The sequence below is a fragment of the Maniola jurtina genome, chromosome 9, assembly GCF_905333055.1.
Source record: "Maniola jurtina chromosome 9, ilManJurt1.1, whole genome shotgun sequence".
NCBI lineage: Eukaryota > Metazoa > Arthropoda > Insecta > Lepidoptera > Nymphalidae > Maniola > Maniola jurtina.
In genome coordinates, this window is record NC_060037.1 from 15,022,578 (window position 1) to 15,048,329 (window position 25,752).

Here is a 25,752-nt window from a genome sequence, read left to right on the forward strand (position 1 = left end):
TATAAATGTGTAGGTGTGTCTGTCTGTCTGCTAGTTTTTACGGATCATCCGTTTAGCCGATTCTGACGTGATAGGTACAGCTTGCATCTCAATTTTCAATAACGAAGTAGGTAGATGACGATACGCGTAACTGAGCCCACGTTAAGTTAGGTTTTAGAAATCTCGTCGGAACTCCTTGTTTTCCGGAAGCTTGCCCCGGGAGCGGAGGTTAGGAATCTAAAAGTAGCCTATGTCCATTCCCTGAGTTCACGCTATAATCTGTACCCGTCAAAATCGGTAAACGGATGGGTCGTGAAAAGCTCGCAGACAGACAGACACACTTTCGCATTTATAATACTTATTACTACAGATGTAGGTATGGAGGTGCCTACGTACAAAAGTCGTCCGGCTAACAGGCTAACTCAGTGATCAACACAATGGTAGCCATCAAGCTCGTTTGACATTATGTACCTACATTCTACATCGCGACTTCACTTAGTGATATTAAAATATTTTTTCTAGAAACCTTAAATGGATTAAAAATAAATGTCAAATGACTTCGGTAGCTATCATTCGTGTTGATCACTGATTTCTCGAATCACCCTGCAGTTAGTTTTAGCATAAGTACCTACTACCTAGTACCTACCTACTCATTATACCTACCTACAGGAAGAGTACGGGACAAAATAGGTTTAAAATAAAAACCAGCGATTTGAATAATCAAACTGTAGTTTAATATAAAATAAGTACTTTGGTATTAAAATAAAACAAAAAATCAATAAGTTCTTACTCAATATTATAACATCGAAATTAATGTTTCCCTTTGTACTTATCTTTACGTACCTACTTTCTCTGAACCGAAAGGCACGGAAAAGAAGCCTAGAGTAATACCTACCTTGAACGGTAATTTTGTGTGCGAGTCTCGCACTTGAGCTGTTTTTCAGACCTACAATATGTAAAACATGTGCAAAATCTAAATAAACAGCATCGGTATAGGTACATTGAAACCACATCAATTATGTAAGTAGGTAACTACCTATTGCGCTAAAACCCATTCCTAGATTTGAAAAACTTAAGTATGATGGGTTGCCGTCTCGGCGCCGCAGACTTGTCGTCAATCGAACTCCTTACTGATGAGGTCAGCGCAGACTTGTCGCTGGAAGGTCTCTCAGGTGGCGAGGACGGCGCAGACTCGTCGCCGCCGCCGGGTGAACTCGTGGCTGACGAGGTCAGCGCAGACTTGGCGCTGGAAGGTCTCTCAGGTGGCGAGGACGGCGCAGACTCGTCGCCGCCGGTCGAACTCGTGGCTGACGAGGTCACCGCAGACTTGTCGCTTGGAGGTTTCTCAGGCGATGAGGACGTCGCAGGCGTGTCCCTGACTCCATGTGTGCATGACTCAGACTTGTCCCTGTGCGAGGAGGCGAGGCTGGGCGCCGGCGTCTTGGAGGGAATGGGGGAGGGGCGCGCCTTCTTGCGGGAGGATCGGGAGCGTCGCGAGGAGGACGTGCGGCGGCGTCTGGACGCGGATATCCTGGATACAATAAATATATAAGTATTATGGAAAAAGTATGCATTAAATCCGAGGCAAACGCATTGAGCACGAGTCCATTGCAATCTAGAATTTGTAATAAGTAGGTACAAACAGCTGTATTAAAGTGGTCGGATATTTTAGTTTCTAATATAAGATAAATAGGTACTCGTAGGATACAAATGGTGCATGCATTTAGTGAGACTGCTCTTCGAATCTCGAGTTTGTATCATTTACCTACTTTACTGGCAAACAGAGGAAAGGAGCGAGCGGTCCGAGAGTCTCAAATCCAAATTCCAAACCTACAACATTTTAGCAAAGCTGAAATTTTGAGCATTAGTAAATTTCGTTTTTTTACGTTAAAGTAGCAAAGCTGGATTTACATACTTATATATTTTATTATACTTATTGTAAGTATAAAAGATTGTTAAAAATTAACATTCAGTAGGTGTTGCTAGACCCGTCCCGTGGGCCAGAACCTTGATGAAACGTACTGAATATAGTAATAGGTAATTGTACTAATAAACGACTTCATGATTGAACTCCAAGTCCCAGCCCTCAACCATGATGATGCCCGAGACTGCATTCCTAGATCCTAGGGGTTTAGGAACTGTGAATTATTGTGAATTGGTATTGTAGATACGACTTTACGATTCCCAACTTTCTTTGAGCGCATAAAACTACCCTGCATTATCAACTGGTTGGAACTTGGAGTTAATCATGAAGTCGTTTCTTGGCACATAAATATCAGTTCACCCTCTACAGCTTCTAAATCCTCTTATGCTTATGAGTGCAGTAGGCACCCTGCAGCATCAGAATTGAGGCGTTGTGTTTATGAAGACACAACCCTCGATCGCCTGTACCTGTACCTACCTTACTCTCCCTTGAACCACAACAGTATAGTTCTTGAGTGTACCTCCAATGTGGACGAAATAGTTATTTGACTCACACTAATACAGGACAGACTACGAGTATTAGTCGGTTATTTCAATTTCTCAATGGAGTAGTTTCAAAAATAGAGGAGGAAGGAATACAACTGCTGCTGGTTGGGAAACATGAGAAAAAAGGTGAATAAAAAGTATGTTTTCAAAATGTCTTTTATTATATAAAAATATATTAAACTTACTTGTATAATCATACATAATCCTTACCTTTAACCAACAGAAACAACGTACACAGCCCGTGTAGAACATATCAACTCTACATACAAATATTATTATTGTAATTAACTACATCTTTCATTAAACTACATCACGAACTAAAATGTATAGTTTCTTGTAATTGTTTTCTGTATACATGTGTGTGTGTACAATACAAATTTTCTAAATAAATTAAGAAATGTAACAATTTTAGAACAACCGAACTTTAGTGGAATTCTAAATTAAAATACTAAATTATTAAGTATTTTAACGCATAAAGATTAAATCAATCAGTCACTCAAGTTTTAGGCATAAAAAATGGAAACTTCTGTATTTTTTTATTAAAAAAAAAAGAATATTAGCCAAGTTTATTATGATGATAATATTATAGTGTTGAATTGGCAGGTCGAGTTGTATGTATGTGTGTATGATACGCTCTGTACGGACTCTACTTATCCAACTACCAACTAATTAATGCTTAACTAATCAACATAATGAACTATTCAGAATGCCTGTGTGTATACAGTTTGTATGTCTCTCAATACATTATACCATAACTGCATAAATACATACATTATACATACAAAACATATTACGGGGAAGGCACTTATCAAAACAAGGTCCAGAAAACATGACTATTTTTAAGCAAATATTACATCTTATTGATACAATATATGTAATAGGTCTGTAAAAAGATATTTATGATGGGATATAATAATATTATCGAATTTAATAAGTTATTTGTATATTGAAACCATATTTTTATATTATAATTACTTAAGTATTATAATATTTTATACAAATAGATACCAACACATTTTCCAACAAATCCAAGAATGATACCACAATGTAAAATGTCAAATGTAAAATGTATAAAAGTCAAGTCATTTAAGTTTCTATTATGATACACATACATATTACATACAGTGAATTACTTGGCACGATTTTAAGTACCTATCTATTATAGTGTTGTGTATTTTAATTTAGATGAGACGTACTGATGGCTTAGTAATTCACAAAAGCTCTAACTACACAATTGTCGATTTTAGAAAAAAGCAGTTTAAAGTTCAGATATGACGCACACAAATAGATCATATCAATAGAGTTTAGGATCTGATCACAAATTGTCCATCAGGTTCTAAAGTCTTAAACTGTTTTAAAATAATCTACCATTTTTGTGCTAGGAACTTTAAACAGTTCTCCTGTAAAATTAACAATGATGGTGCCTACGAATATGTCTAAAATAAATTATTTCTTAGTAGTAAGAAAGTCTTCCAAAATTCATAAAATCGCTGGTAGATTTAACTTTGCTAACTTTTTTTTCGATTTAGCTTAAAAAGTTCGTCAAACTACAATTTTAATCATTTTTAACTATCGATTTAGCTAAAAAAAGTTGGACAAATGATGTCAAATGTGTATGATGTCACATGTATGTATTCCATACAAGCCAGTGGCCGCCTCGGTCGCAATGGGCACTGATACGATTGATAAGCGATTTATTGAATACTAGGCGCCATCCCTGTTGTGTAGTTAATGATTGTGAATTAGGCCGTCAATATCAAAATTACTAGTAATACTTACTTGAAGCAAAACCTACTTATCGCTATCCCACTTCAATTGCGCAGCGAGAGCGAGACAGCACCACACTGGGGTCCGATCTCTCGCTCTGATCAGTTGGTCGGAATAGGATAGCGGTAGCGGTATTTGCTTCAAGTAAGTATTGGAAGTGAGCTCTCCATACTTCTACTTGATGGCAGAGTGGACAGGTGTAGGTGCTCACCCGGGCGGCTCGGAGTCGGACTCGGCGTTGTCTTCGCCTTCTTCCTCTTCGTTCTGTCCGCCTGGATGCAATACAATTAATTACAATTCATTTCTTCTAGTGGGAGGCTTCGGCTATGGCTAGTTACTACCCTACCGACAAAGCTGTGCCGGCAAGCGATTTAGCGTTCCCCACGATGCCGTGTAGATGCCTAAGGGGTTTCATAAAAACTGCCATACCTCTACATCATCACTTACCATCAGGTGAGATTTCAGTCAAGGGCTAACTTGTATATGAACAATATTTAAAAAAAAAATTGTATTTTGTATAATTTTTCATTAACTGTCTAATTAGTGTATAAATGGCACCGCCATTCCAATCCATACCTAATACATATTATAAATGCGGAAGTGTGTCTGTCTGTTTAACCGATTTATATAATCTTTGGTATTACCTCTATACCTTGCCAAATTGACAACATTTATTACAGTTCACGACAGTTAGGAAACGTTTAACAAAACGTGACGTCACTGGTAGGCGTCAAATGGTGGTCAAATTTTAGTACATTGGAAGCAAATAACCGTATTATGCTATGATTTCACGTCACCCATAGCCTAATGTTTGGCATATCGTCGATTCAAGATCAAATCGAGAGTTCCCTCCCTCTTGTTCAGTCTGCTTTTATCGCGGAGAAGCGAGGGGCATCAGAAGTAAATGAACAACTAAGTGTCTCACGGTTGCGGCGTGTGTAGTGGCGGCGCGCGGGCGGCGGGCGCTCCTCGGGCGCGTCCGTCAGCAGCGAGTGGCGGTAGGCGAGCAGCGGCGCCCACTCCTCGCCCCACTGCACCGCCGCGAAGCGCGACTCCGCGAACTGCGCAATGCACACACATCATCACGATAACTGCGCTAAACATCGCCAAGCTCTGCACCCGTACGTAATTGCAAAATTATTGGCTTTAATTAGGCAAGCCAGTTAGCGGTCCTATTTTTAATGACATGGCTGAGTCAAAGAAAATTTTTAAAGGAAAACTAAAGTGGTGTCAAAATCACCAGGAACAAATAAAGATGGATATGCTGGCGGCACACCATGCTAACGCTGATTTCAAGAGCTTTTGGAAATGTACAAATCAGCTTAATGTTAGGCCAGGCATTCGAGCAAGCGTCGACGGTATCTCTAGCCCAAAGGAGATTGCCAACTTGTTTGCTAATCACTTTGCTGTTAAGTCGCCTCTTGGGCCGCAGCGACAGAGTTTCGGTGCTGGGCCTCGTGGAACAAAAGATATACGACGAATTATCAGTAAGTCCAAGCGTGGTAAGTCACCTGGTCACGATGGACTCAGTATCGAACACCTGAAGCATGCGGGATATCACTTGCCCCGTGTCTTGGCATTGTTATTCAATCTGTGTCTAAGCCACTCGTATTTGCCTCCGGACCTAATCAAAACTGTGGTGGTACCTATTGTAAAGAGCGGGACGGGGGATGTGTCTGACAAGGATTTCGCTAGCCACTACCATAGCGAAAGTGCTTGACAGTGTGCTCAACCAGCATTTGAAGAAGCACGTTAAGCTGCATGACGCTCAATTCGGATTTCGGTCCGAACTGTCAACAGAGACTGCAATCCTGAGTTTGAAGCATACTGTCAAGTACTACACTGACAGACGCACTCCTGTATATGCTTGTTTCCTGGACCTGTCACGGGCTTTTGATCTGGTGCCATATGACAATCTGTGGCTTAAGTTAAAAAAGACAGGGTTGCCACCAGAAGTTTATCGTCTTTTTAAATATTGGTACCTAGGTCAGGAGAACCGAGTGAAGTGGGCGAATGAGCTCTCGGACGCGTACAGGCTGGAATGTGGCGTCAGACAGGGTGGTTTGAGCTCACCATTGCTTTTCAGCCTGTACGTGAACGAGCTGATTGAGGGACTCAGCAGTATGCCGGTAGGCTGCTACGTAGACGGTGTCTGCATCAACAACCTCAGCTATGCCGATGACATGGTGCTGCTGGCTCCTTCAATCAGTGCGCTTCGCAAGATCATATGCTGCAACACATGGCTTGAAGTATAATGTCAGGAAGACGGAAGTCATGATCTTTAAGGCGGGTACCAAGTGTCCAACGTATGTTCCACCTTTAAAACTCAATGGAGTAACTCTTAATAGAGTTCACAAATTCAAATACCTTGGACACTTGTTAACCGAGGACCTTAAGGATGATGACGATATGGAAAGGGAACGCAGGGCATTGTCAGTCCGAGCGAATATGGTGGCCCGAAGGTTTGCCCGATGTACAGATGCTGTGAAAATCACACTGTTCAAGGCATACTGTACATCCTTATACTCAGCAAGCCTGTGGGTTCACTACACGCAAAGGGCTTACAATGCTCTGCGAGTCCAATACAATAATGCGTTCAGGATTCTGTTGCGGCAACCTCGGTTCTGCAGTGCATCGGCTATGTTTACCAAGGCGCGGACAACAGCCTCACTATTGTGCAGAGTCCGTGGAAGCAGCAACGGCATCCTGCGTATGATTAGTGATAAGGCGGATGGTCCTCTGCTGAGGACTAAATCCCTTTTAGTAATTAAGTACTAACATAGTTTTTAAGTTTTTTATTGTTACTAACTACTTAGTGTTTAAGTACTAACATAGTTTTTTTTTTTTTTTTAAGTTTGTATTGTTACTAACTACTTAGTGTTTAAGTACTAACATAATTTTTAAGTTTTTTGTTACTAACACTAATGGATCTGTGTTGTCCGATTATTAAATAAATTATAAATTTAATGCAAACTTTACATATAATAATTTGAAATGTCGTTAGTTTGTTAAAAAATGTTTCAATGTACGGGAGCGGCGTGTAGGCTCAACCGTACCAAACGGAGATCTCCCACTTAGCACTTGTCTCGCTCGTCAAATGTAACCGGTATATAGTGCACATTCCTAAACTCGCTGTTATTGCGATTCAGATTTGCGTGCTCTCTTTCACTTCCGATGAAGGTACCCGTTCCGCCATCTAGTGAGAGCGTCATGAGTAGTCATCACGACATATAAAAGTAGTCAAGCTTGGGTTCATATCATTGGATATGAACCCAAGCCTTGACTACTCCTTAGATACCTGATTACTGATACTACTTCTGTGCCGAACATGTGGCAGGCGTGAGATCCTCCTCGCACGTACCTTGAGCACGGTGCGCTTGTCCTGCTTCAGCAGCTTGCCGGAGAACTCGGCCAGCGGCTCCAGGAACAGCAGGTGGGGCGGCGGCGCGGCGGCGCTGGCGCCGTCCAGCGCGGCGAACGTGATGCCGGCGCGGTGCAGCGCCGTCAGCGCCTCGCGGTTCTTCACCGCGTCCAGCCCGAACATCACCGAGAAGCGCTTCGCCAGCTCCTGCGCCGAACATGTGGCAGGCGTGAGATCCTCCTCGCACGTACCTTGAGCACGGTGCGCTTGTCCTGCTTCAGCAGCTTGCCGGAGAACTCGGCCAGCGGCTCCAGGAACAGCAGGTGGGGCGGCGGCGCGGCGGCGCTGGCGCCGTCCAGCGCGGCGAACGTGATGCCGGCGCGGTGCAGCGCCGTCAGCGCCTCGCGGTTCTTCACCGCGTCCAGCCCGAACATCACCGAGAAGCGCTTCGCCAGCTCCTGCGCCGAACATGTGGCAGGCGTGAGATCCTCCTCGCACGTACCTTGAGCACGGTGCGCTTGTCCTGCTTCAGCAGCTTGCCGGAGAACTCGGCCAGCGGCTCCAGGAACAGCAGGTGGGGCGGCGGCGCGGCGGCGCTGGCGCCGTCCAGCGCGGCGAACGTGATGCCGGCGCGGTGCAGCGCCGTCAGCGCCTCGCGGTTCTTCACCGCGTCCAGCCCGAACATCACCGAGAAGCGCTTCGCCAGCTCCTGCGCCGAATATTGCTGTATTACCGGTTACACGCAAAAAAAGAGATCCCCCAGACTAATATGAAATTTGAATTCAAAAATAATAATCGTTAGTATATTTTGAAATGTTGATATTTTGAATGATAAAATTCACAGATATCTAGAAATGCCAACAATCATAGAGAAATGGAAAAAAGAAAAAGCTCACGTCTGGAACTAAATTAAACTTTTACAAGTGCTTTTGAATCGTCAAAAAAATCTACCACTGGTTCGGAATGCCGTTCCTACCGAGAAGAACCAGCCAGAAACTCGGCAGCGTGTTTTTTGGCGACAAGAATACATTGGGTGGTCTTTTCCGAAGCAACTAAAACAAAGCCGCGCGAACTGGATGAAATAACGTATAATGCGTAAAAAATGAGTTCTTAGGCGCCATTTTAATCTTCAATTACGTAATATGCTTTTTACAGGAGCACGTTATTATTTATAATTATAATAATTTAATTAAAAAAAATCTAAATGGCAGTCACCTTCAGCTCGAGAAATTCCGGCAGCTGGCGCGTCGGCGCGGGGTGCTTCTGCAGCAGGTCCGTGAACAGCGCCTGCATGGCCAGCTGCATGGTGAGCGCGCAGTTGAGCTTGTTGATCTCGCGCGCCTTGCTCAGCGTCGCCTTGATGATGTCGCCGTAGTCGTTGTAGCACTGCAACACGCCAACACGGAACTTAAACGTGTCATTTCATAGAGAGGTGCATAGGCTATAGAACCGACTTTTCACTTCGATTGCGAGGAAATAAAATACTATCTGGTTACCTTGATGTAGTGCTTGAAGACGTCCGCAGCGCGGCGAAGCGGCGCCACGTTGTACACGATGAGCTTGCAGTAGGCGGCCAGGAAGTTGCGCCGCTTGTGCAGCTCCTCGATGCGTCTCTCGTCTTGACCGTCTGCAACCGGCCGGCGTTCAAGCGGCGTGCGGACGGCGCGCGCTACTGGAAACTGGCTTCCAGACACGGCACCGTCGATATCGACGACGACTTTCATTGCCCGATTCCCGAATAACAGCTTTACCGACAACTTTACTTGCATCGGTGTCTAGAAACCAGTTTGTGGTGCGTCATAGTGACAAGCAAAGAAAGTTGAGTGTCGAGTGACACGCGCTAGTTGGAAGCCGCGCCGGCGGCGAGTCAGTGTGCGGCCGACTCCCCGCCGGCGAGTCAGCGTCAGACATCTCACGCAGCTAGTTACAGAATGTGAGTCATGCACCACTCTACGAACTACTCTCACAGGAACAAGCGTACGTCTCCGTTTGTCATCGCAGATTAGTGCATACAGGGCGCGGCCCGGGCGGGCGAGATCGGATGGGATATGCCAAGATGTTGTTAATTCCCAAGCTGTAGCCTCGACTCTCCGCAGAGTATGACAAACCTCAACCGATGTTAAAAAGAAATGCAGAAAACATAAACGATGATGTAACTCGCAACGAAAATTAATCATCCAACGCAGAACGAAACATGCTCAGAAACCACGAAACTCTTCAAGAGTGTTAATATAATAAAAAGGGCGACCCGAAACCGGCGGCACGGCGCGGCGGCCGCGCGGGCGGTTTCGGATCGCTCCGAAGAAGCGGGCGCGACAATTTTCCCTTAGTAATGTTAGGCGGGTCGCACACGCACAGCGGAGAACGCGCGGCGTTCGCTCGGTCGAGACAAAAATATGCATTATGATCGGCGCGGCTCCGACCACCGTCGCCTCGCGGCGGCGCGGCATTACTAAGGCAAAATGCGCGCACGTGGAGTGCGAGCGAGAGCGACTGCTTACCGGCGAGGTCCGCGGCGGCCGCCGGAGCGCGACATGCAACCAAACAACGCACGTTACGCGCCGCGCCGCCGCCCGCGACCGCGCCCGCTGCCGAGGGGCGCGGCCGCGGCCGAGCGCGCCGGCCCGCTAACTAACTCCTGTCCGTTTACTACTAACGAAAATAATGCATATTTTTTCTCGTCGTAACATCTGCCTATCGTGCCTGGGTTAGCATCGGTGACAGGAACTTTCCCGTCCAAGTTGTACGAGAACAAAAGGAGCCAAAGATTCGCGAAACGAGGACCGTAACAACAATAAGTTGAGTTACTTAAAAAAAATGCGTTCAAACCTTCCAGCCTGGACGAATTAACGCTTTTATTGATGACAAATTGTAAAAAGGGATAAGAAAGTATAAAGTGCGAGTCACACTTGCGCATCGAGGATTCCGTTCCTTGGAAGGATTAGGTACGTATAATTTGGTTAAAAATACAATATTTATTCAACCGCCTCAAAACAAAGTACTCGCGTAATATTTTCACAAAGAATTCGAAATGAATGATTTTTTGTAAACTGGATTTTTCCCTTTATTTGTGCTGCAAAACCTCCTCTCGTGCTGTCAAGACTGTGCGCGTAACTTTTGATGACGATGGCTTTGCACTTTGAAAAGCTGTAACTTGTTATTGAGTTAAACTAGAAATTGGATATTTTTACAACACGGTGCAATCAGGAACTAATCGGAAATGGAAATGTATTGTAAAGTCCGTATGAGATGTTCCACGGTGAAGCATGCCCACTAATACAACCTCAAGTGTTTTGATGTAACTTATTTCTTTCCCTCCCCGAGTAATCCATCAAAATTTTATTACATATGATTCTTATACATATATTTACATAATTATGTTTATTAGGATTTTCTCATTTTTAGTGTGTATATAGTACACGCTGTAAATGACAAAGTGGACGGCTTCCACACATGTTAAAGGTAAAGACAGACTGGTTCCAAGTAGGCAAAGTATGTGATGCCGCGTTTCCACGTAGGTGTGATGCGTATGTGGCGAGTGTGGCGTGTGTGTCTGTGCGCGCATGTATGTGAACTATGGGGAGTATGTGGTGAGTATATGGTGTGTGATGTGAGGTGGATGTGTGACGTGTGGTGAGCGTGTGATGTGTGGTGAGTATGTGATGTGTGGTGAGTGTGTGATGTGTGGTGAGTGTGTGATGTGTGGTGTTTGTGTGATGTGTGGTGAGTGTGTGATGTGTGGTGTTTGTGTGGTGTGGTGTGAGTGGCGCGTGCGTAGTACCGTAGTTGTGGTGCACGAAGACGAACTCCTGCACGAAGTCGTTGAGCAGGTCGCAGAGAGGCGCGTCAGCCTCGAGCGAGAGCCGGCGCGCACCGCCCGCTGTCGCCGGCGTCTCGGCGAAGAAGATCAGCAGATCGCAGATGCTCGTGTACGCCTGTAAAGCGAATCTGAGCTACAACACAGTACGCCACCGGTGGACCGGCTGCCCGCCAGTTGCAGCGTACATGTAAATCTGCAGCCTTCAGAAGTGTGGTGGCAGCCTGTAGGTTTTCTCCTCTTTGCAAAGCGTTTAGAGAGCACAGTAGGCTGATGCAGCAAACAAGTAGATAGCATACCTCCTCCCGCAAGTCGGACGAGACGCCGTTGGCGACGATTTCCCGGCAGTGCGCGGTGTAGGCGTACAGACGCTCGCGCAGCGCGCTGACCGCCTCCTCGCTGGCGGCGCCTCGCTCCTCCAGCTCGTGCAGCGACCACAGCACGGAGTAGAAGCACGACCGCACCACGTACACCAGAGCCTGCGGCAGGAAATGGACTCCATTTTCGTTATCAGAACCCTAAAAACCCTCGAAAATAACACCCATATCGCTTTTTTTCATAAAAAAGAGGTTATCCCGTTGTTGTCGGCGAGAGTCTAAGTCAGTGGTAAATCCGGTGGTTCTATCCGCCGAGACATACTGACCTGTGTGGGCATCTGCGTCTCGTTCTGCTTGACGCACTTGGGGAGGTCCTCGAACAGCGAGTCCCAGATGTTGGTGTCGTTGAGGTTGTGGCACATGTACATGATGGACACCTTGCGCAGCGAGTTGATCACATTGAACGACTCGTCCTGGTCCGGCGTCTCGCCCTGACGATTCATCACAAATATTGTTACGCATCTCTTCCTCTTACAAAAAAATATTCATAATCATCCAAAACAAGCATGCATAACACGCCAAATTAGATCGATTACAATTCCTACCGTTTAGGGTAAGCGAAATTTATCCTGATTGGTAAAGGTACAAGAACGGGACTGGAAGAAAAACATGGGGGTGGACTTTAACACATCCTGAACAGTGCAAAATTTGAAATGATCTCGAATGGGTGGAGCGGGGAACCGTCATGTGTATTTAATAAAACCCTTAAGAGCATAAATCAGATAAGAGTAAGAAGAACACAAGAAGTCTTTTCTGATCCAGTTTTTGTACCTAAAGGTTCAAAAAGTGGATCAGAAAAAAACCAAGCCAAATGAAGTCTGGGCAACCTGCCAAATCTGTAGTGGTCTCAGATGCCTGGAGTAGGGACCTTCGCATGTAAACACATGCAAAGTCGGCCTTTATACAAGAGCAGAAACCAAACCAGAACAAGTCAAGAAGTCGCCAACACATTTAAGCCAGGGATCTAGCATAAGAATGCATGCGTTATTTATCCAAATGTATCGTAATAAAATACAAGAGCACCAAAACTGCGCGGAGGAAATGTTAACAAAAAAATTGGCGAGATTTTCCGTGGACTTGTGACAACTCACCCCCTCGATGAGACTGCGGTACTCGTCGATGGCCTCCTTGTAGCGGTTGACGCACGCGTCGGTGACGGTGGCGCGCGCCACGTTGCAGCGCGTGTACACGGCGTGCTGCTCGCTGCACAGGAACTCCAGCGTGCGCCCGCACGTCTCCAGCACCTCGGCTTCCGTCTGCTTCTGGACGATGTCGCGGATCATCGCCAGCAGCAGGTTCAAGTTCTGAAACCACCATTTGCGATCACACTTCTTGTTCTCGCGTCTTGTCACTAGCTGATGCGTCACACTCACCCCCTCCTGGCGTTGCGTGGTGTACAGCTCCAGGTCGAAGTACTGCGGGATGGCCACCAGGTTGGTGAGCTTCTCGGCGTCCGCGCCGTACTTCTCCAGCAGCGCCGGCAACGTCACCATGAAGTGCGTCGTCATCTTGGCGCGGTCGTCGCTCACCATCTGCGTCCCAACACGTCACACTCACCCCCTCCTGGCGTTGCGTGGTGTACAGCTCCAGGTCGAAGTACTGCGGGATGGCCACCAGGTTGGTGAGCTTCTCGGCGTCCGCGCCGTACTTCTCCAGCAGCGCCGGCAACGTCACCATGAAGTGGGTCGTCATCTTGGCACGGTCGTCGCTCACCATCTGCGTCCAAACACGTCTCAAATGTCTACAACATACACAGCTTGGACAGAAATCTTCTTTTCGATTGGCGCGAAAATATCTCCCAGTATCCCCTAGACAATCATAACGCACGTCTGTCCGCTATTAGTTGTTGCATATGTGCCATATTTTGTACGCGTGAATGATGAATGAGATAGCTAGTCTTTGCTGTGCTTTTATTTAAAATTTCTGTATTTCTCTGTAGGTCTGTATTTTAATGATATTATGGCATAATCTAACATCTTTTACATATTTTACTAGGTTGATATGCCGAGCTAACAGAATTTTGCCAGATTAAATGTCCAGTTCCAATGTTCGCTGGATGCACTTCTACGCATCGGAACGTTGGAACCCGCTCTCCTTTCATTTTGTACTAGACCCTTCAAACCATCAGAAATCTTCGTCCAGTGTGGATCAGAAAGTTTTATGAAAGACAGTTTCTGATATTTAACTTGGTACTAACGCCATAGGAGCTCACCTTGGCCTGCTCCTTGGACAGCACCTGGTGGTGTTTGCGCGAGGCGCCGCGGCCCACCGGCGGCTCGCCCGTGCTGGCCTGCCGCACGCAGCACAGCATCAGCTCGATGAGTGATGACTCCTGAGGACATTTGACTTTATGAGACCATCAGCAAATTGAATAGGGGGCGATGGCCATGGCATAGCCGGCACGATGGAGGTGACTGGATGAGGACAGGGTGTGGTGGCGATCACAGTCTACCTGTCTATTGTCCAGCGCCTCCTCGCCCGGGCCGGCCTCCTCCAGCAGCAGGTCCGTCATGCACTCCCAGTCCTTCATCATGGGGTTGGATTCGATCAGCGAGTCCACCAGGTAGGCGCCGTGCTCGTGGAGCTGGCGGGGAAAACGATTAGCATTAGCAGCGCCGGCAATGAGCATGGATAGCACCCAGCGCGAATATCATAATAGGCTATTTCACTATATTTTGATGTGTATTAATTTGATCCTAAGGCGATTTATTATATTACTAGAGGATGCCCGCGACTTTGTCCGCGTGGGTTTAGAGTTTTAAACATCCCGTGGGAACTGTTTTATTTTCCGGGATAAAAAGTTGCCTATGTGAATAACAGGGACGCAAGCTACCTCGGTATCAAATTTCATACAAATCGGTTAAGCGGATGGGTTTTTGATTTTCTGGGGTAAAAAGCTAACCCTAGCCTATGTCCGTCCCTGGGATATAAGCTAACCCTGTACAAAATTTCGTCAGAATCGGTTAAGCTGTTGGGCCGTGAAATGGTAGCAGACAGACAGACAGACACACTTTCGCATTTATAATATTTGTATGGAAGTAGGGATTATTCAAAGCGCAATCAATAATATGCATTTAAATTTTGTATTTCCTACCCCGCAAAAATGCTAGCTGCTTGCTAGCGTTTTGTTTAGGTTTATGACATCACACAGATTGGGAAACAACAGCATTTTCTTAGTGAAATACTTTACAACTACAATCCATGTAACGTCACAGTCAAAATTCATCATGGCGGCTACAGTTGCGTGATTGTGGAATGCTACGAGAATGTGCATGAAAGAATGATTGGCATATTGTTATTAAGTGGGTGGGTAGATAGGTGCACACCTCAGACTCGATGAAGAACTGCACCAGGTCGCGCACGAGCGGCGTGTTGGGCAGGCGCTCCTTGCCGCGGCGCGAGCGCAGCGGCGGGGCGGCGGCGTCGTCGCAGCGGAACAGGCGCACGTTGAGGAACTCGCCGGCCGCCGCCGCCACGCCGCGCCACGACGAGTACACCAGCTCGTACACGTTCTCGCAGTCCTTGTCCGTCAACACGTCCGGGTGCATCCTGCACGGAAACACACATACACACTAAAGTTTTTACAGTAAAGCTTCTTTAAGTGTGACTTGAGACTAACTCAGATCTTTATGTTTGTGTATAGAAATAGCAAGCACATGAGTAGCCGAGTCACCTGCATTTGCAGCATCAGAAGAACCGCCAATGTGTTGCCTGCCTTTCAAGAATTTGTTGTAGAAATCTAGTGGGAACACCACCAAGTGGGAGTTGGTTTCACAGTTCACATGTGCTTGGAAAGAGATCTGGCACAACAGGCAGTGGAAAGTGCACCAGGCACGCTGGTGTTGAGGATGAAATTGCCGGTGGCGTGCGGTGCGGTTGTAGAAACAAACAACAAGTTCCCCATGATAAGGGCGATAGAACACGCCGTGTGATGGACTCACTTCAGTATAGCGATGACGAGTCGCACGGCGTGCACGGCGACTTCCGTCTCCTTGTCCAGCGACATGGACACTATCCGGTCCTTGAACTTGGACGTGAACAGCTCCAGCTTGCTCTTCAGCTCGTCGCACTCGTACAGCGGCTGCAGCGCTTGCAGGCAGCGCAGGCGCACCTCACCCACCTGCACAATCCATACAATACAATACAAATATTTATTCCAATAAAATTTTACAATGACACTCATAGCAATTTAAAAAAATCTAAGATGGCTGAAATCTTGGATTTAAAAATGGACGTCATTTTCGCAATCAGTACCCCAAAATGATATCATATTGATTGATAAAATGAATTGAAATGAGTAAACTTTTCACTGTATCAAATCAAATCAAATCAAATCATTTTTATTCAAGTAAACTTTTACAAGTGCTTTCGAATCGTCAAAATAATCTACCACTGGTTCGGAATGCTGTTTGTATATGGGGATAAAATGTACCTACTGAAAGCTAAATGTACTGTAGGTGTTGTTGGTTACCTTGTCATGCAGAGTCCAACCAATGTATTTGAGGTAGAGGTCGTCCAGGAAGTGAGCAGGGAACTTCTCCATCCAGTTGCCTATCTCTGACATAGTGATTGCTCTGATGTCCGGCAGTGTGTCCCTGTGGAACATTTACAGACTAGCGCTTAGCTGCAAACAGACCTGCTTGTAAGTGTGAGATGGAGCACACTTTTCTACAAGATGCCTATTCACTCATGACTTGAGGGTCGAGATTACAAGTGGAGGAGAAACTGATGCCAGAAGGGCACTCCATATCCAAGCAGCTTAAATCAGATACGAGGAAGCAAATCGCTTCATATATGTCTGTAGAATTTCAACTACAAGTACTGCAGCTCTTGTCAACATTGTGATACAATAGTAGAAAGGCGAAGGAGGAACCAGTATCAGACAAAGAGCCATAGAGAAGAAACAAAAACAACAAGCAGTATCAGATCTCAGCTGAACGTTACCTGTAGCGATGTACGAAGACAGACTTGAACATGTAGGACAGCATGTTCTTGATCTCCTCCATGTTCTCCTCCAGCTCCTGGCGCTTCGCCACCAGCACTTCCAGGCGCTCGCTGGCGCGCTTGTCGCGCGCCTTGAGCCGCTCCGCCTCGTACTGGCGCAGGCAGTTGTCGCAGTTCACGCTCGTCAGCAGCGCCACGTCTACCAGCGCCGTCATCAGCTTCATCACTATAGTAAAGAGTAAAACAGTCTTCATTTATCAGAAAACCCTAGAAGCAAGTTACCAGCTGTGTAGCAGAACCAATGTAAGAGAGTGCAGTCTCATGTCTCTCTTCATAAGCAGTAATAAGATATCTGCCTCCTATTTAGGGAATCCGGGTATTACTTGCTGTAAGGGTGAAGGAAAAGCTTGTGAGGAAACTCAAGGTTCTCAAATATGTGTGAACTCCGCCTGCCTAAACCCTCTTTCTCATTCTGAAAGGAGACCCGTGCTCAGCTGTAGTGGATTGATGATATGGATTTATACTACTTACCAGCCAGTGTGGCAGTGTGCCTGAAGGCCCGCACTTGTGAGTCGGACAGGCCGGTGAGCAGAGAGATGATATTGTCCATCAGGTACTGGTCATAGATGATGGAGTACTGGCACATCTTCACCAGGGTCTGGATGAACTCGCAGAAGTTAGAGCGGAACTTCTTCCACGTCTGCCCCGTCATGATCAGTGGATACTCGCCACTTTCCTGTGAACAATGACAAAATAAATGAACACATACAATTTACAAGGCCTGGACCTATGGCCCACTTGCATCAAACTGCTTAAGGGGCATGAGACTGGCCTGCCCGCCAAATTCAAATTTAATTTGGTTTTTCGCATTTTTTAAACTAATATGACAATGTAGGCTTATGGCATTTTTAATTGAATTTGAAGGACAACTAGTGTCTCTTATGTCTGTGACTCTACCACAGTTCGCAGTGCAGATCCTACTGTGAAGAGCTGGATGAGAAACTCAGCAGTTGCTCTTTTCAAATCATAACAAATCACAACTACACCATCCTGTAGGCAACTGATATAATGCAACTCTATCACAAAGGAATTCATCAGTTATATTATATTCTCAACTTAATAAAATGTGTATTGGCACAGAAATTTCTCAGCCTTTTTAAATAGCAAAATAATGAACAACTGTTAGATATTAAGTGTTTCTTTGTCTATTTTTTATCAGTTTGATACAAATAAATGAAACAAATAATAATAATTAGTGTACCTCATCAAACTCCTGCGTCATCTTCTTAATGATGAGGGTGTGATCCATCTGTGCCATGTTGGGAGTGACCTTGCCACGGCATCCAGAGGAGTTGATAAAGAACTGCATGAGCTGCACCAGAGCACTCTCCCTGTTGCTCTTGTACTCCTCTATCCACATGTCCACCACTTGCTGCAATTTTTTTTTTCTCATTTCAATAGTGTACTAGGAAAAAGTTACTCAGGGAAATAACCAAGGCAATCAGCTATGAGAGAAATCACAATCTCTACAGTGACCTTAGGGTAAAGTTCCTAAACAAAATCAAATATTTTTAATTCTTACATTTAACTTAAGTAACTTACGTTAATAGCAGTTTTGTTGAAGCGTAGAATGTTGTAGAGGCTGTTCTCATCGTCGCCCGGCAGCAACACCGGCGGCGGCGAGTAGGCCGGCGGCGGCGCGGCGCCGCGGCCACGTCCGCGCCCGCGCCCACCTCGCCCGCGGCGCCGCAGTGGCGGCGGCGGCGGCGACTCGGCCAGCCGCCCCACGTAGCCGCCGTCACCGCCGCGGCCTCGACTGCGCGTGATCCGCTTGCTCGGTGCCGGGGACGGCGACCGCGCTTCCTCCTCCGGCGTCTCTCCCGGCTCCTCCTGAAGCGCTTCCGGCGTCCTAAACGGTGACACCGCGTTGGCGCCTCTCGTGATGGTATTGATGGGTGCCACCGGCTCGGGTTCAGGCGGAGCCCCGTAGTCGGCCGCCGGAGTAGCTGGAGTCATAGGATTCACGTACTCCGGAGGTGGGTCATCCATTCGGATGCGTTTCCCACCTCGTCGATGCATTTTGGCGTTGTTCTCACTCTCTTGATCAAAAATTCATTTACAATAACAAAACTTCACATTTTTACTTTCCTAAAGCAGGTGCTACGATATTGAGGCACTACAAACTTTGCTCAAAAACATTTTATCTATTGATTTTGTTTAAGGTTCTTCTAAATTTACAAAAATCAATAGCACACTCGGAAAAATAACAATGGATGACGGGAAAAATGGCGCACGCAGACGCCTCCACAGATTAAGTATGTATTAATTACTTCTCCATAGAGCAGAGTACTCTGTGTGTAAAGCCAGACGAGAAGAAAAAAAAAAAGAGTACTCTGTTAGGTGTCTGTAATCTGTATAGAGGTCTATGATCGAAGCCTACATCTTTAGATGGTGCCTAGCATAGAGATATTAATCTACCCGTATCTAAACGTCCATGTATCTACCCATTATATCGATGCATCTACCCTGATCTACCCTACCTTGATAATCTATGGTAGACACCGACCAGAAAAAAGGTAATGGTGCCGCCAGACGCTTGCGACAAATAACATACAGCAATTATATCAGCAAACATCCAAGAATACTTTTTGTACACAGTGTTTGGCAATGGTTTAGCTTGGAGCCAATCGCATCGAGCCACAAGCGCTCCCAAGAGTTGACAAGCTCCAAAAACCCCAAAGCTAATCCAAAAGCTTGCTAGTGCTTGTTTGGCGCAAGCGTCTGGCGGAACCATTTTAAACGCCACCCGCCTCCCCAGCGCCTCCTACCCCCTCCTACAGACACGTTACCATCCATAGACAGACTCATCTAGCCCCTCAAAATATGAACATTAAATCTATAAGGAAAAAGCTTTTATTCCCTCCATATTATTCCCATTTTTATCCCTCCCTCCCATACATTTAATCAGTTGTTCCTTCCCTATTGTTCCCTATTCATAATAGCTTCGATCATAGCATAATAGATCCCCGAGTTCCTCCGGTCCTCCCTTAGGTTCCTCCGTGATAAGTCAATGCCCTTGACGTTCTTGCTGTCATGTGGTTATCTGTCAATTCTCCTGTCATAATTTTCATTGAAAGAATTTTTTAGAAATTGCTCGGATTTTTGCAAATAAATTATTAATAAAATGGCCAAGAAAACTTACGACTTGTTGTTCAAACTTCTCCTAATTGGTGACTCTGGTGTTGGCAAAACGTGTATACTATTTAGGTTTTCAGATAACCACTTTACTACGACATTTATTTCAACTATTGGTAGGAAACAATCATCCTTGTAATAGAATTATTTTTTTTCTTCTAGAGATTCTTTTAATTATTATTACTTGTGTTATCGGATACGAATATGTAGTCGTGCTCTCTAAATTTTAAATATTGGGTCTTAGGAGAGTGATATTCGTATGAGCATAGTTCCCCAACAAATAGACCCAATTGACCCAATGAAAATAATAATATCAAAATTTCAGCAATATTACTCGAATCCAATATATTTGCAGGAATAGATTTTAAAATTAAAACTGTGGAGCTGCGCGGCAAGAAGATCAAACTGCAGATTTGGGACACGGCGGGCCAGGAGCGCTTCCACACCATCACCACGTCGTACTACCGCGGTGCCATGGGCATCATGCTGGTGTACGACATCACCAACGAGAAGACGTTTGACGATATCGTCAAGTGGCTAAGAAACATAGATGAGGTTGGCACATCAAACTACCACACCCGCAATACCAAATACATTCATTACTAGCTGAAGCCCGTGACTTTGTTGATTTGGATTTAGGGTTTCCAGCATAAAAAGTTACTTGTGTCACGTTCCATGTCTTTAACTATATCCATGCTAAAATCAGGCTATTGTGGCATGATTGAAAGACAAACAAATAAACAAATACACTTTCTCATTTATAATATGGGCAGAGAGAGTCACCAAAGCAAAGCTTTCTCAAAGAGTCTAATCTCTATGTATATCTGTTCACTATATTATGGAAAGCTATCTCTGCTAGATTTTGTAGGATTTTGTGGTAATAGCCTATTTGACTGGAATCTGCTGTACTCATCTTTTACACTTCTGAGCTTTTTCTGAGTTAATCAAAGCGTGTTTTGTATTGCAGCATGCCAATGAAGATGTGGAAAAAATGATCCTGGGCAATAAGTGTGACATGGAGGAGAAACGAGTTGTTAGTAAAGAGAGGGGAGAAGCTGTAAGTATAATCTGATTCATTGTTTACTCCTGCAGTATGCCAAAACCCCACAACCGTTTCCTATTGTCCCACCAGGAATAGTAAGGCTATGGATATAAACAAGCAGTAAGACAAGTGTTTAGACACCATGTTGTACTAGTGTCCCAGCCACCTACCAAGCAATGGCTCAAAATCAAAATCATTTATTCAAATTGGGTATTATACAGTTTCCTTGTCTGATTGTAGAATTTGTAAGATAAAATGTTATAAATCATCAAGTTTTACTTATGGGCTCACAAAAAAAAACTGGCCAAGTGTGAATCAGACTCACGCACCAAGGGTTCTGTACTCTGGTATTTTTTCGTCATTTTGCATGATATATCAAAAAGTATTTTGCATAAAAATGAATAAAAATTTGTTTTAAAATGTACAGGTTAAGTCCTTTCATATGATACCCCACTTGGTATAGTTATTTTACTTTGAAAATTGGAAATACTAATTATTTGCTCATGAACACATTTTAATTTTTTTCACGGTTTTCGGATTTTTTCCATTACTTGTGCTATAGGACCTACCTATCTGCCAAATCTCATGTTTTTAGGTCAATGGGAAGTACCCCATAGATTTCTTAACAGACGACAGAGAGACAGACAACAAAGTGATCTTATGTAACATTAAAAATAAATAATATTGTTTTATAATGAAATTGTGTGGGCAAGCAACGCCTGGTCCACAATAATGAGCAACATTAACACTTATAGGTTCAGTGCTCTGACTCATACTTATCACTCAGTTATTTTTAGTTGTTGCCTCCACAATAACACACTACAATAACACTATCTGTTTGTTTCATCTTCACGGCCAAACTAGTTACTGGGATTTTACAACCATTTGGCACTAAAGTTAATTGGAACACATACACAGACATATTAGGATCTACATCTTTATATGGTTTATAAAGTACTGGATTTAGGTTTTAAAAATTCTGTGTTATTCTGTGATAAATAGTTACATGGATAACAAAGTACTCATTAAGAAGTAAACTGTGTGCGTGTGGATTTAGGATTTTAAAAATCTGTGTAATTTTTTTGATTATTCAGGATAAATAGTAGCCTATATTCATACTGGGAATGCCAGTTATCTCTGTGCCACCTAGGTGAAGCCCTCCACTTCATCCATGTAGATTTAGTTTGCTTCAAAATATTGTGGGAACTGGTTTTGGACAAAAATTTGTGAATGTTCATCCCTGGGACATAAACCATAACATTCCATGTAGAGAGTAAACAAAACTGGGTAGCAGCTAGTATATTATTTATATTGTCTTTGTGTGAATAGCATAATATATTTATTGTTACAAAACAAAGACCATCCTCTGATAGCAACGAGGGTCGTCAGGTTAATTATCTCTTGTACCTATCACACCAACTATATAAACAAATCATTTGTTTCAATATGTATATTAACTGCTGGATACAAATAACTTGCCTAATTTTCTCTGAGAAGAAATGACAAGGTTTTGTACTAATAATTGTGTACGTCAAAAATCGCTGTTTTTCATTAAAAATGTAGCTGACCCATCATGACTTTGCCTAAATGGAATTTTAAAAAATGGGGTGAAATTTCTGAAAATTCTGAAACACATGCATATATTTTCTTCATTATTAGGGTTCCATACTAGAAGGGTGCTAACGGGACTGTATCACCAAGCCTCTGCTGTCCGTCCATCTGTCTGTCAGTCAGTTGGCTGTTGTATGCCTGAATATTTCAACTCTCGACCTATTACGGTGCACGAGATACAGCCTGCTGACTGACAGACAGACGGACGGACAGCAGAGGCCTAGTAATGCAGATGTTCTCTCTGTGGTTGGCAGATAGCGCGCGAGCACGGCATCCGCTTCATGGAGACGTCGGCCAAGTCCAACATCAACATCGACCGCGCCTTCTCCGAGCTGGCCGAGGCCATCCTCGACAAGTCGGCGGGGCGCGAGGCGGACGCCGACCACGCGCGCATCGCCGTGGAGCGCCGGCCGTCGCGCGCGCCGCCCGCGCGCGCCTGCTGCTCCTAGGCCGCCTATACGTGTTCTTAAGCCGCGACAGATAGGTATGACTCATTCGGCTGACATCCAGCGGGCTAGAATTCTATCGGACGTGCGAGCGCTCAAGGACGGCCTAAGGTCACGTCCGCTCCTTACGGCCGATAGTTTGCACAGTTCTCTGTACATTATACCATCCAATACCTATAAGTCGCAGTCGTAATTGGTTTCCGCCTTTACCCTCTGACTTCTATAGAGTATACCTTGACTTTGCTCGAACAAGCTACACTTCTCCATACTAAGTTACGATTATGGCCGATTCACACCAATTGCGTATGGAGCACTTACACGTGACTCGTGCGTAGTGACGCGCGTGAACCCATAGACGTAACTGCACGCATTACGTCTACATGAATGTTCACGCCACGCAAGCGGTATGCCATGTTTCATACATTACAACGCAATGGTACGCGCTACGTCTACGCTTACGCAGCCTGTGTGAACGAGCTCTCATTCTGCATTTTGTTACTCTAGAATCTAGATGTAAAACAGGCAGATTTCGATTCATCTCTCTATAATCTATCCATATAGATAAATTTTCATTTACTGTAAATTTTGAGGCAACTTCATATGTTATAACTTATACCAATAATAATTTCAAATATCTTTATTTTGTTTAAAAATATTGATTACAAACAAAAATATTGATTACTCAGAATAGAAGACAGATGTAGACAAATCTATCTTGTTTCAACTCCATCTTAAGTCTGTGCAAAGTCTAAGTACACCCTATAGATCAGCCTACTTTAGGCTCATTTCACATGGCAAGATCTTCACACGCAATGAAACACGCTGCGAACGGTTTGAGGTTACACTTCTTACACGCCCCATACACTCCATATATTACGCAAAGTATTGTATTGTTATTCTAGATCCTAAACTGAGCCAGTTATCGTTTATATTTATTTATTGTTGCCGGCCGCAACAATAAATACAATTACATAACAGATAACACTTATTTTTAAATTCATAACCCTTGAAATAGCTCTATTTATGGCTAAATAATAATTTTGAGACAGATTCGTGCACGTGGCTTACGTGCGACTCGAACCGAGCACGTATGCGCATACGTTCCCGATGTTGGCGGGCGCTGACTGCGCGTGAAAATGTAGCCACGTGTGAAGGCTTCCTACCTACTTGTACCCTTTCATCCTATTTCTTACCCTCCTAATTACTGTATACTGAACTGAAACGCGTCCTAAGATGCATTGTCAAAGTTTGCGACTGTGTTGGCACTTTCGAGTATTTAACCTATTTGCTGAACTCTTCAAGAATAGTGAAGCCTCAATAATTCAAGGGTTTTTCACCTTAGATTTTCGAATTCGACTCGTACGACCACGCAAAAACAATCTTGGTCTTCCAAGCACTATAAAGGAGCGTGCAGAGTCGCACGAGTCAAATTCGTAAAAAAACTTCCAAAGTGTTTAGGAGCTTCTAGCCTTAGGAGTTTGACTGGAATCCCAGAGTTCACTGAATCAAATATCAGCCCTTGGGGTCGTACTGTACTGACTCCTGAGTCCTAACGGTGATCTCATTGCAAATAATGCTCTGTATAAATTGTAGTTTCTCATAATATAATTTCATAAGTTCAATACTTAATCTTGGAGGATTTACACAAAGTTGATATACATACGAGTATTTGTAACTTAGGACGCGCATTTAAGTTTAAATTGAACTGTTAGTTTTTATACTGATTAATGTAATAATACAGCAATGCTTAGCAAATAAACTTAATCAAGTGATTGTGTAGTTAGCACTGAACAGAGATGGGTGTTGCTTGTTTTATATTTATATTGCAATCTTGCGATGTGCAGTCTCAAGTGCTAGTGTAACTTAGCGTTAAAGGTGGTTAAAGTACGATTCACATCGAACGCGCCGCATCGTATTGGGTGGGATTATACCTATGCGCCCGCACGCATCCGTTCGGTGGGAAAAATATGCGAACGCATGCCGTCGGCTGCCGCAGCATGCTTCTGAATTTTTAGGCGATCAGATGATTACAGCTGACTTTGTTCCTTGATATGCGCATTCCATTCAGATATGGACTTTAAAACCTGCACAGACGACAGACAGTCCGTCAAAATAGCTCGCTCACAACTGCATCGAATAACGCACACGAGGGACTTAAAATACCCCGTACAAAAAATCGTCCGAGTAGCCGAGGATATCGACAGAGCGAACCACATAGAAGTACGGGAGAGTCCTCGAAAAAAATAGAACTAACGTTCCAAGGCGCATCAACTGTCAACGCACACGGCGGATTTCAGTCCGCGTTGAACTCTTCCGGCGAACAAATGATCGCAGCCAGTGGAGACCGTGCCAAGCTCTCGGTGCACATTTTGTCTAGGCTTCGGGGACTTTCGTACTTTTCGGACGAAAGACCCTCGTCGGCGCAGGCCTTTACACTGCATTGTAAAGGAATGGTAATTGTTTACAGCTCTGCACGTGATTCGTTGCGGCTCGTTTACGTGAATCGTATCTAATACTGTATTTTAGTATGAACGCGAAAACTTACTCTGGGCATTGCATTGACACTGTGGTTAAATCTTTTGACAACCATGTATAAACCACAAGTAAATATAACTTTATTTATGCATATTGGAGTTCCCCTCTCGGTCATCATCAGTTATAGTTACTACGTAAAGCTAGTTGTAAGGCGGGTGGAATAGCAGGCTCATTTATCAATTGCACGTACGTTAGGCGCGAGAAGTAGA

The 25,752-nt window shown here is 44.5% G+C and overlaps 2 protein-coding genes across 2 annotated transcripts; one reads left to right on the forward strand and one right to left on the reverse strand.

The window, feature by feature from the left end:
* Nucleotides 1-746: 746 nt before the first annotated feature.
* LOC123868078 (cohesin subunit SA-2) lies at nucleotides 747-19,024 on the reverse strand. Its single transcript, XM_045910430.1, has 20 exons — nucleotides 18,317-19,024; nucleotides 17,976-18,146; nucleotides 17,246-17,450; nucleotides 16,715-16,940; nucleotides 16,242-16,365; nucleotides 15,712-15,890; nucleotides 15,097-15,319; nucleotides 14,223-14,354; nucleotides 13,983-14,102; nucleotides 13,328-13,486; nucleotides 12,862-13,074; nucleotides 12,037-12,201; nucleotides 11,693-11,872; nucleotides 11,358-11,511; nucleotides 9,073-9,203; nucleotides 8,792-8,962; nucleotides 8,079-8,285; nucleotides 5,141-5,276; nucleotides 4,427-4,487; nucleotides 747-1,510 (listed from the first exon to the last, which is right to left on the reverse strand). Exons 1-20 carry the CDS (start codon nucleotides 18,791-18,793, stop codon nucleotides 1,024-1,026), a joined length of 3,921 nt encoding a protein of 1,306 aa, XP_045766386.1. The 5' UTR covers nucleotides 18,794-19,024; the 3' UTR covers nucleotides 747-1,023.
* A 553-nt stretch (nucleotides 19,025-19,577) lies between these two features.
* On the forward strand, nucleotides 19,578-23,386 carry LOC123868368 (ras-related protein Rab-10). Its single transcript, XM_045910857.1, has 4 exons — nucleotides 19,578-20,025; nucleotides 20,265-20,464; nucleotides 20,877-20,966; nucleotides 22,817-23,386. The coding sequence occupies exons 1-4, from the start codon at nucleotides 19,899-19,901 to the stop codon at nucleotides 23,009-23,011; spliced, it is 612 nt and encodes a 203-aa protein (XP_045766813.1). The 5' UTR covers nucleotides 19,578-19,898; the 3' UTR covers nucleotides 23,012-23,386.
* The last annotated feature ends 2,366 nt before the right edge of the window (nucleotides 23,387-25,752 follow it).

Coding starts and splice junctions, on each gene's coding strand:
- LOC123868368 (XM_045910857.1), top strand. CDS start 19,899: ATGGCCAAGAAAACTTACGACTTGTTGTTCAAACTTCTCCTAATTGGT. Junction 20,026..20,264: donor GACATTTATTTCAACTATTG/GTAGGAAACAAT, acceptor ATATATTTGCAG/GAATAGATTTTAAAATTAAA. Junction 20,967..22,816: donor GTAAAGAGAGGGGAGAAGCT/GTAAGTATAATC, acceptor TGTGGTTGGCAG/ATAGCGCGCGAGCACGGCAT.
- LOC123868078 (XM_045910430.1), bottom strand. CDS start 18,793: ATGCATCGACGAGGTGGGAAACGCATCCGAATGGATGACCCACCTCCG. Junction 16,366..16,714: donor GTCTTCGTACATCGCTACAG/GTAACGTTCAGC, acceptor AATGTTCCACAG/GGACACACTGCCGGACATCA. Junction 15,891..16,241: donor GTTGGACTCTGCATGACAAG/GTAACCAACAAC, acceptor TGGATTGTGCAG/GTGGGTGAGGTGCGCCTGCG.